This window comes from Loa loa (genome assembly GCF_000183805.2).
Source record: "Loa loa unplaced genomic scaffold supercont3.605, whole genome shotgun sequence".
NCBI classification, from domain to species: Eukaryota; Metazoa; Nematoda; class Chromadorea; order Rhabditida; family Onchocercidae; genus Loa; species Loa loa.
This window is the reverse complement of record NW_018108785.1, coordinates 13,059-23,706: the sequence shown is the minus strand read 5'-3', so window position 1 is coordinate 23,706 and position 10,648 is coordinate 13,059. Positions and strand designations below refer to the sequence as shown.

The window sequence follows — 10,648 nt, the reverse complement described above, 5'->3', positions numbered from 1 at the left end:
GCTTGATTTTCATTTCAAAATGAATAGCTGTCGCCACTTATTAGTATGTCTTTAGCAGTAACTGTGAAGTAATTGTTACAAATCACGATTATTCGGGAGTTTTTCATAATCATAGGTTACTGTGAACGTAAGCAGTTACCGCTCGTAATACTCACATAGCGGTTGTAGCCCTAATGAAATTATGACGATTTTTTGGCGATAATCTGGATAGTTTGTGAATAATAATTCCTTAAGGACCGTAGTGATGACGAAATAGTTCTAGCAATTTTTATAGATATACTCGGATTATTCACATGATATTCGTCTACTAATAATAGATTTTACGTTTATTTCAGATGGCATCGAAATTTTACAAACGGTTCCTTCGGTTAGCTTCACGTTGGCCACAACATCCCGAAAATTTGCAGCCAGCGAATCGAGATGCGTCGGTATTCTTGAAGAATGAAATAGAAAGAATATTTCGAAAGGAACAGAATATTTTCCAGGATGAACTTTGCGAAAAACGATATGAAAGTATTTTTTTTTTTCATTTAATATATTAAGGAATGATTATGTACTTTATATTTAGAAAAAGTGTGGCAAAATTATCTGAAAAAGATGATTATTGAAATTGTGTTTTGTTGAAATTACTGAAATTACACGATCTTTTTCCGGCTCAAATCAGACACTTGAGATAGAAAATATCAGCATCACTAATATTAAGTTAGCCCATTATACCTTTAAAGTGCTTCGAAGCTTTAGTTATTAATGCCATATGAAAGCAGTACTGACACCGTACACCTGAATGCTTGTGTTTATTTCCATAGTCATTTCGTCATTAAAAGCTGTTTATCATTTTTTCTAAACTTCCAACAGATATGGAATGTAAAAATGCTGGGTGTGTTTTTAAGGTAAAGAATATACTGAACAAAGGAATCGAAGCATTGATGTTCCGCTGCGATAATGAATTCACTTTCCCTTTTTTGCATAGTGCAACGACGTTAAAATGATTTCAGGTTTGGAACAGCTTGTTTCAAATGAACATTTACGTAACTTTCCCTGTAATTACAAAGCAGGCGCTGTGGCGTTGTCGCTTAAACAATTAAGGAAGATGAATTCACCACAAGGACGTTTCATGTTAGGCCTGGAATTAGAACCACCTGAAACAGACACGACCAACAAAGGAATCTTTGTTAAGTTATTCAATAAAATGAAATCAGCAGCATATCGCAAAGGACTTTTGAAGAGGTCATCGATTGAGTTTTCAGATGTCGAGTTAGATGTTTCATCATTACCGAAACCTAAGAAAGAGCTGATAGGGTAGGTGATACAAATTGGAAATGCTGTTCTGTAAACAGAATACTTTTTATAATCTAGCTAACCTGACAACCTAGTCACTAAATAGTTGAATATTAATTTGGAAGCGTTCAAATGACTTTACTTGCATTCTTCCTTTCTCCAAAACTTTATGAAGTGTCATTCTGAGAATAAGGATTGTTAACTTTCTTCAAGTAATTCCTAAATTTTTATCTCTAAGATTACACTTCCTGCGGAAGTTTATCTTTTGCACTCATTGTCCACTCGACTGTCAATATCGTGATCACTAGATTACCCACTAAATCAATTTTTACATTATGCTTCTGTATCGTTTCTGTTCAAGATAAAAATGATAATTTGATCCTCAAACGTGGTTAAAGTGCCAGGCAAATAAATTTGGAATATATTATATTGTAACACAAATTTAGTGCTATTAATATACGTTGTTATTCTTATAACTTTTGCTTTTGATGACTTTGCGATTAAATGTATAATATATGCAATGTATATGAATACTGTTGTGGACATCATATATACGACTTATTAAAAGTTGTGTAGAATAAACTAAACGTTTATGTTCGGTTTCCTACCTGCTCGATTTCCTCGCATGAAAGGCGTCGTAACTGGTTGAGTCATAGTCCATCCCTACTATATTTAATACGTAACTTTGATGCTGTTTATTGATTGTATTAATCAGTATTGCTTTTTATATGTAATTAAAGAACAGTAAAACTAACTTTATTTCGTTATGGATTTTATACACTTGGGATTTTTCTTCTTTATTATTTTTTACGATTAAATTGTAATTTTTTGTTATATTTGCTTTTTTTTCATTCAAACAATGTGTTTGTTTCTGATGGTACCTTCATTTCAGTTACCATCAGTCAGTTACTAATACCGTTGACTTGAAATGTACTTGATGAGATAAGTGTTCCAAACAATTACTATGGCATCAAATGCGGAAGGTTAGTCGTTTATTTTCGAAATTGATCGATTTTATCTCGAGAATTTTCGGTTAAAATTCCCAAGTTTGTTGGTTAACAGTGAGCTTATTCATAATTTGTTCTTATTTACAGCATCGCTTGTTCCTTCAATTTGTTATCCCATAGTAATACTTTGTTTTAATTGTTAAAATATGATAAATAAATTTTAATTATTGAAAAGTTTTGGTCGTTCAGTACTTTTATCGTCTTACTTAATAGTGAGACGATTGCTTACTACGCAGATTAATACGACTACATTCATTCTTCACGAAAGAGGTTTAAAAGTGTGGAAATTTCAGTTTTGAAATGGCAGCGTTTTTTTACTGCTGCTGGTATCCCAGGTGCGGTTGCACTGAAGTACTCAAAATCCTTTGTTGAACAGCGCATGCAGTTCACAATGTTAGATGCCCTGGATAAATCGGTGCTGATTGAGCTCGGTATTGTAACAGTGGGAGATCAGGTAGGGTTACTTGTTATAATATGCTCTTAAAGCGATAATGCTGAATTTATTAGAATCTTTCCCAGTTTGATATGCCAACTTTTACTTTATTGTGTTGCACGTGGCATACAGTCATGTGGCAACAGCAATACTTTGGTTTAGTTAAAAATTTGGTACCTACACAATAATGTGTGACTTACTTTCTCGGAAAACATTTAGATCGCTATTCTGCAACATATCCGAAAGCTGAAATCCTCTGGGAAAGAAGTAATGGACCACAGCTCGTCAGCAATGAAATCGGACAATATATCTGCCACAAAAGGTTTTTTATTTATGATGAAGTAGTGGTTGATGTCTTGATCGGAGTATGTTTGAGGTGTTTTATCAAATTTAGCAAGAAAATCTGTTTTTCTTTTTTTGCAAACAGCTTTTGGAGAGATTTAGGACATATAGAAATTTCAGAACGGAAAGTGCCATCAGCAGCACCAGACCGTGACGACATCTATCATATCCATCTACCAATCGGTGCGACACCAAAAACGCGAGCCATTCTTCAAAAACATAACATGTTAAAATCTGCAGGTTAATAATAATAACACTGATGCAATAATAATTAAGTAACAGTATGATAATTATGAAGACTTATGTCCTGCGTTGCATGAAGTATAATCATAAGGCATAAGGTCATTCTGCTTAACACCTTTTTTAAGTTGCAGCTTTTTCAAGAGATTAGTGTTTGTGACCTCAACTTTTACTTCATCCACTGAGACAAAACCAGTAAAATCCTAGGTATCACTGAATCATTACATGTTTAGGTTTGTTGAAACGTGGTTCCGATGGGATACGACAGTCAGGAAAGGATGTTCTTCCATCGGCAAAACAGAATATTACAGTCCGTCAGAGTAGTGCAACAGGCAGCAAATATGCTACCAATGTGGCTGCATCGTCAGGTATGATGGGACTTTGCTTTGTTTCAGGCTTAAATGAAGTATTTACTTCAATTACATTTTTTTCTTCAACGAAATTTTACTTCAATTATGACTTTTCATTCAATGAAAGAGGTTGTGATGTCTAAGATGCGATCGAGCCTATAAAATGAAACCGAATTAAAATTTTGCTCTCTTTCGAAGGGCTGTGCAAGTTCTGTTAGAATTCAGATTGGAATAAGTTATTTAAATTTTAATAATTTTTTTGAATGGCAAAGATGATCCGTTTTTACTCACTATCATAATATTATTGAAGTCATATTACCTTGATGAGTAGATAATGCAATAGATTTTCGGTTATATTGTGTGGATTTTAGAGGTGTCTTCTACCACGGATGAATTTTATGGCCGTTTGGGTGTTAAAGGTCTCGTGTCGGATCACTTGGGTCCACGAAAACATTCTGTTGGGTAATATTTGAAGCACAGATTTTAAAAGTTTAAGCAATACATATATTACAGTAGGAAATTATAATTGCCCATTCATAAACAATATGTTGTTTTATGCTTTAGATAACCACTCATCAGATGTGAATTTAAGTTGCAAAATTTTCAAATTGTTCACCATTTTTCAGGAGTAGTCGATCCAATACTTCATCATCAACAAGTTTATTTGGACGTGCCATCAACGAAAGTGCATCGAGTCGTATTGTAGAGCCAGTATTCAGAGTTAGACTCAGCAACATGGAGGTGTGGAATCCTCGCAGCAGAGTAAGTGGTCCAGTCAGTGCTTTGTAATTGAATTCACTTTATGCTAGGGATAGACTACAACTAGTTGTCTTGCGAACATTAAACTTTTTTTTCAAAACCTCACGAAATATCACAGCCGTTTTGAGGTAGTTGTAATATTCGCTTCTTTTTGACTGACAGTAAGTGATGCCAATTTTTGAGCTTTGTAACTTGAGTGTTAATGCAGCATTTATATCCAAACCATCCTTCAACAATTTTTTAGACTGGGTCAAAGTTCACGGGAGCTATAAGAAAGCAAAGGAGGCAAAGCACTGCACCTATGAAGAATACTGCGCGCTCGATTGTCAATAAAAGACGTACTCTTGATCGGGACAGACCATCCGTCTTTTATCGTTTGGGTTGAATCGTTGATAAAGTGTTTGATTTGAAAATGCTAGTATTCTTTTGGAAAGGGTATGGAGCTCAAGTCCAGATTTGTTATCAGCTCGCAGTTAAAGTCCAGATATGTTATCAGCTCGCGGTTTCGTCGTGCTCGCAGTTAATCGCGTGTCATTTTCTGCTAAAAAGTTGCAGAGATCTTTGTAACATTGTCTTGTATTATTTTCAATTTCCGTCTGTAGAACTGTCTCTCTCACCCTTCGTAATTTTAGATTTTTCAGTTTTTCCTTACTTCTCGAGAAGTACTCGTCTTCTAATTAGCATTTTTTGGTGAAGTTCGTTTTATCCGAAAATAAAATTCTTATTATCGCCTGGTTCAAATGATAAATCATGTTATGGCAACATCTTCGAACATACCTGTCATTTTTCGGTAATTCTGTGAATAATTTGTGAAGAACTTATCTCCTTCATGAATTCAATTACTTGGAATTTTCGAAAAGAGATTTACAACTAATTTTAAATTTATGATGTATTATTTAAGTCGTGTACACATTAGATACATATTATAGATTTCCAGTACGAGAAACATACATAATTTAAGTTTAATTTCCAAAGGCAATGGACAATGGACGTTTAGAACCGTTTGAAACGCTCGAGAAAGATTATTACTTGGGTGAGCGTAACGGTTGGTATAGTGATGGTGAACAAAGAGACAGCGAAAGGTTTGTAATTGTTTATGTCTTTATCATCATTCTACGTGGATTTCTGTATTTGATTTAGAATTTCGTGAAGGGTACTGTGCTTTAAATTTTGCGGAGGTCACCTATGAATAATACAACCTTAGCGGGACATTTTAAAACCTCATTTTATTTTTTGAGGCTTTTTAAAACTTTAGTACTTACTTAAATAGTTTTGAATAAATGTTAGTGCTTCCAAATTGGAAATTGAATTTTCCAAAAAAAAAAGATTCGGATAAGTGTTGAAGTTTTCGACTTGTAAAGTTTCCAAAGTTTCCAAAAAAGAAAAAAATTCTAACTTTTAATGTTTGTGGGATCAAAATTCGTTTTCAAACCACAGAAATTTTATTGAAAAAATAAAATGAACAAAACACTAAAGTCTGATCTAGCCATGGAACCGACTTACTTGCGAGCTCAAATGGTTTAATGTCGGCTGCGTATGTAGGTTGGTTCCATTGTTGAATTATTCCAATTTTATTTTGTGGTCCACTGCTTTAAACCTACAACTTCTAGTCCTGTCCTCGTGACTTTGGTACTCTCACCATATATCTTTCCATTCTTTGTTCAATTTTTTCGTACTAATTGAATTGCTGGTCTCTGCTGCTATTGTTGGCTTACTCTGATCGGCTTGAATTATTGGATGAGAAATTCTTTGAACTATGTTTTTGAATTGATTATGGCTTCTTGTACACCCTTCTTCCCCTTTTTTTTCATCTCTTATTACCATTCTTCTGTTTTTCTTCAACCGGTTTTACGATTGTTATTGCTTGTTGACCTTTCCCTTTCGATCTAGCCCTTTAATGGCTGCATTTTCTGTCATCTTTATTATAATTAAAGTCATTACTTACTTGTGATTAAGTCGTTTATCAACTAATCTGCCCAGTTAACTCCTCATTTTTATTGCATAAAAAACCGTGAAAATATAACATAACCAAAGTAGGAAACATACAATATCTTTATTATGTACGGAGGATTGGATTCGGCTTTCCCGAAAAATATGTAGATACGCAACTAATATTTCACAAATTCAAAATAATGAACTGTATAAACTCCTTAAGAAAGGGGTGGTATTATGCTACTATTCAAATTATTCCAAAAAAAAAAAAATAGCAAATTATGCCACTATTCATTAAACGATATTACTCGGCATTGTTACTGATACAGAATATAGTATGATGTATTTATTCAATAGCATTTTTTTTTTTTCAAGTTCTGATGACGAATTACGCGAACAATTATCAGAATTAGCTGGCATGCGGTGCGAATCTGGGAAAGGAAGACGTAAGTATTTTTAATAGTTGTCATTTCTTGAAATAAGTTAAGATTGCAGATCCAGTCATTGAATGTGATCTCATTTCAGAACATGGAAAAGTGAAGAAGTTGGATAAATTTGAATCAGATATGGACAGTGAACTGAGCGAAAATTTTGTGACACATACATCGAGAATGTTTTCGTCATCGATGAAAAGAAGTGGAAGAAATTTAGAAAGTATGTCCTTATCTTTATTGCATCTTTTTAGGTCTGTTAAATACTGCGCAACAATCATTTTAAGCTTTCCCTTCTACTTTTTATTGTAAATCCTTACTTCGGAAAGTTTATTGTTTTTCTGCTTCTTTTTGATGCAAAATTATTGACTTATTTTTTGTTTCTTATCTAATCCTCATGATTTTTTTAAATTTGCCTTCACATATATAATATCTTTAATAACTAATTTGACAGGAGGATTGTAGAGTTTTATTTCATATTTTACCCAGATAATGGAAATTCATCAGTTTTTATGAGTCACTTTTTTAAATTCTGTAGTGTTATATGTCCTTGCAGCTTTACCTCAACTTTTAGTATGCTTAAAATTTGGAGAGCTTTTCTTTAGCTTTCTGATACATACTTTTTAAGTTATCAAATATGAAAAAATAATAACTTTAGTTGGCGGCGAAAATGAGATGGATGCAGAAAGTAGTGGCAGCAAAACTGTACAGAATGACAGCACTTCAAACACCGGTAATTAGTCTAATACATTTGCATTTTATGCATTGGGTAGAATTAGATATGTTTGTAGGCTAATTGGTGATTTTTAAATTTATTTTAAGAAAAATGGTTGTAGTCGAGAATTTTTAGATCCTACCTCATCAACAAATAACAAGGACTCATCAAATAACTCCGTGAAATCGGTTAGTATGACAAAGATAAATTGTTTATGTGTTTGCTTTGTAATTATTACTCATTTGAAAATTTTTGTAGTTTTGTTTGAATCTGATTCAATTCAAATATTTATTGTAACTAATTTCTCAAATATTACTGTTTATCATAACGCACTTTATTATTTTAGGTGACTTTCGAAAGCCAGTTGGGCAAACATACGAACGCTAAGCAGAGCTCAAAATCTTCCAATGATAGTAAAAAAAGTGAAGTTGAATTCTACGATTCGGATGAAGATGAAGACAATGAACGCTGGGTATGACTTGACTTTTCTGGATTTCTATCTTTCGATGTGGTTTTCAAAATTGTTGTGCATTTTTGGAGAGGCATAAATTTTAGAGATTGTTAAAGTGCTGCAATAAATTTAGGTACGTCATCATCGCGAACAACTGAAAATCGTAAAGTCCTTGAATAATTCTCCCAAAAAGGATACGAGAACTAAGCAAAAAAAGGATCAGGACCATGAAACGGATGCAGTACTATCATGTCCTGCATGTATGTCGTTATTAACAAGGGATTGCCAAAGACATGAGCTGTATCTTAATCAGTATAGGTATGATTTTCCTAAATTTTTCCTCAGAATTAAATAAAAATGTCTGTGATTTGATAGTTATGCAACAATTTATGGAAAATGCTTTGGATTGTTATTTTTCTAGCAGTTAGCGAAAGCGAATTTTATGGGAAATATTGTCTTTTGTTTTGTTGGCCAGGAAAGCAAATATTGGCATTTTTGTATATTAAGGAGATAAGGCAACTGACTCCTAACATTCACGATATTTTGTAAGGTAGGGGTAGCAGTCTAAACGAAGTGAGTAATTAAGTAGCAGCAAGTAGAATTGCAGAAAATCACGCCAAGTGAGAAGTTGAGCATATGCGAGTCAGGCCATGTTATGTTGTACGAGTGAATATCTTCAGGGCTATCTTTGTGGAAAATTGCAATGTGGTGGAAAATGAAGTGTTATTTCTGCCCCAGTCAGGGAAAAATAAGAAGGCTCGGAAAAACGCTGCAGGTTGTCTCAAATCCAGATATTTCCGATTTACCCAGAGATATCAGTTTGTTCTGAATTATTACAAGAATTTTTGAAAATCTTTTACAGGGCTTAAACCGAATGCTGTCGTTGATCCTGCCAATATTACAACGCTTCCGAAGGAAGATTTATTTCATCCAGTCCTTTGTAGTATTTGCGCCACAAATGTTGGAGTATGTGATTTTGAGGAGGTTTTTCACTTTTTCAATGTTCTTACAGGTTATGCTTGAAGGCTGTATGGTATAATGATTTAATTAAATGTTTCACTGGCAATTCCTCATATCTATATTTTTTGATTGTTGTGATTCTTAGTATTTGTGACAAATTCGCTTTATTAAAGTTCATCGCATCTAATAGTGCTTCCCATGACTTTCTGCGGCATTCATTTTGTGAATCTGTCAAGAGTTGCTTTTTGAAATCTCTTCAGAGTTTAATGCTTTACCAGTGATGTTCATTTTGCTAAAGGAATGAATGCAGTTGAGCCATGTTTGACATTTCAGTATATTGCAGCATTGCATGACACTGAAGATACCCTTTGCTTGTACTCTGTTGCGGTACTGAACAGATTATTTATCAAGAGCCGAGGGCTAATAACATTCACAATAATATAATTCTTCTTAATAATATATTTCTTCATATTCTTTACAAGATACTCCCATGCACTTTCTTTTCCAATATTATGAGATGAAGAAAAACAATGATGGCTGCTTGTTTTTTCCATGAAGCAAGCCAGTTTTTTTTTTGAATCCAGTATGGACTCTTAAGCTAATGGAACACTGCTCCCATAAAAATGTTTCAATTCCTATAAATAAAAAAAAAAATGCAAAAACTGAATAGGTATCGGAAATCCTAGAAAATTGCAATATGTCAAAGCAATTAAAAAGGTGTTGCAGAGTAGTATGTCAAAGTAATCAAAATATTGTGTTGTATAATTTTAACATAAAAGTTGTTGAAAATATTTACCAGATAAAGGATTCATCACATCATCAAAAAAAAAAAAATTTTTTTATACCAAAAATAATGAGTCATTCATCTAATCTTCAAATTGTTTGTAAATGTCTTAATCTTACAGGGAATCCATATTTTGGAATATTGTATACATCGTTAAATTTATTCATATGTAAATTCTTATCTAAGAATTGATCTGTTCTATTCGGATCTTATATGCATCTTAAACCTACACATATACCCTTTTAGAATACTAAATATATTCACTAAATAAACTCTAGAAAGGATTAATAGTTTTCATATAATCATCAACATATATTCTAATTATTGCTTTTCCTATCAATTAATTTGCGAGAATTATTCAATCTTTCTTTCCGATAAACTATATTACTTGAATAAAAAAATATTCTCTTGCTTCTAATCATAAATAATTCTACTATAATTTTGAATTTCCACTTATTTCATTTATTCATACTGTATTTGTTAACTTGTTAACATTTATTCATACTGTATTGTTAATTTGTCATACTATATTGTTAATAAATTAACAACAATGAATTTCGTTATTCGTATTAATTACGGAATATCTCATGTACATAGGTTAATTTTTATTAAATCTTAATTTACACACTATTAATAATAGATCTTCTGGAGCAATAGCTGGACGAAAGATATAAATATTTCAAGATTTAATTTCTTTAAATTCTAAATTAGAAGAGCATAGAGCTAATAGGTGAAAATGGTTTAAATGAAAAAAAATGGGTTAGCATAAATGAAAATAAACTATTCTTGCAAAGAGGTTTGCTCTTTTATTTTGCATTACATTCATTTGAAATATTTCTTAGCATGCAAATGCATTGTATTGTTTTAATAAATATAATGAAGAATACTGCAATCTAAATCCTAAAACGTAAAAAAAATAGAGAGAGGGAGAGAGAGAGAGAGAGAGAGAGAGAGAGAGAGAGAGAG

At 32.7% G+C, this 10,648-nt stretch overlaps 3 protein-coding genes across 3 annotated transcripts; all 3 read left to right on the top strand.

Moving 5' to 3' along the window:
* The first annotated feature begins 329 nt into the window (after positions 1 to 329).
* Positions 330 to 1,346, top strand: LOAG_09326 (hypothetical protein). The gene is made up of 2 exons (XM_003144855.2): positions 330 to 513; positions 996 to 1,346. The coding sequence occupies exons 1-2, from the start codon at positions 336 to 338 to the stop codon at positions 1,301 to 1,303; spliced, it is 486 nt and encodes a 161-aa protein (XP_003144903.1). The 5' UTR covers positions 330 to 335; the 3' UTR covers positions 1,304 to 1,346.
* Positions 1,347 to 2,073: 727 nt separating this feature from the next.
* LOAG_09325 (hypothetical protein) lies at positions 2,074 to 5,091 on the top strand. Its single transcript, XM_003144854.2, has 8 exons — positions 2,074 to 2,261; positions 2,579 to 2,739; positions 2,938 to 3,040; positions 3,181 to 3,300; positions 3,534 to 3,668; positions 4,022 to 4,112; positions 4,277 to 4,412; positions 4,654 to 5,091. The coding sequence occupies exons 1-8, from the start codon at positions 2,243 to 2,245 to the stop codon at positions 4,792 to 4,794; spliced, it is 906 nt and encodes a 301-aa protein (XP_003144902.1). The 5' UTR covers positions 2,074 to 2,242; the 3' UTR covers positions 4,795 to 5,091.
* A 237-nt stretch (positions 5,092 to 5,328) lies between these two features.
* Positions 5,329 to 9,256, top strand: LOAG_09322 (hypothetical protein). Its single transcript, XM_020447906.1, has 9 exons — positions 5,329 to 5,491; positions 6,717 to 6,787; positions 6,867 to 6,995; positions 7,431 to 7,505; positions 7,623 to 7,675; positions 7,834 to 7,959; positions 8,072 to 8,256; positions 8,619 to 8,713; positions 8,801 to 9,256. Exons 1-9 carry the CDS (start codon positions 5,388 to 5,390, stop codon positions 8,959 to 8,961), a joined length of 999 nt encoding a protein of 332 aa, XP_020301908.1. The 5' UTR covers positions 5,329 to 5,387; the 3' UTR covers positions 8,962 to 9,256.
* The last annotated feature ends 1,392 nt before the right edge of the window (positions 9,257 to 10,648 follow it).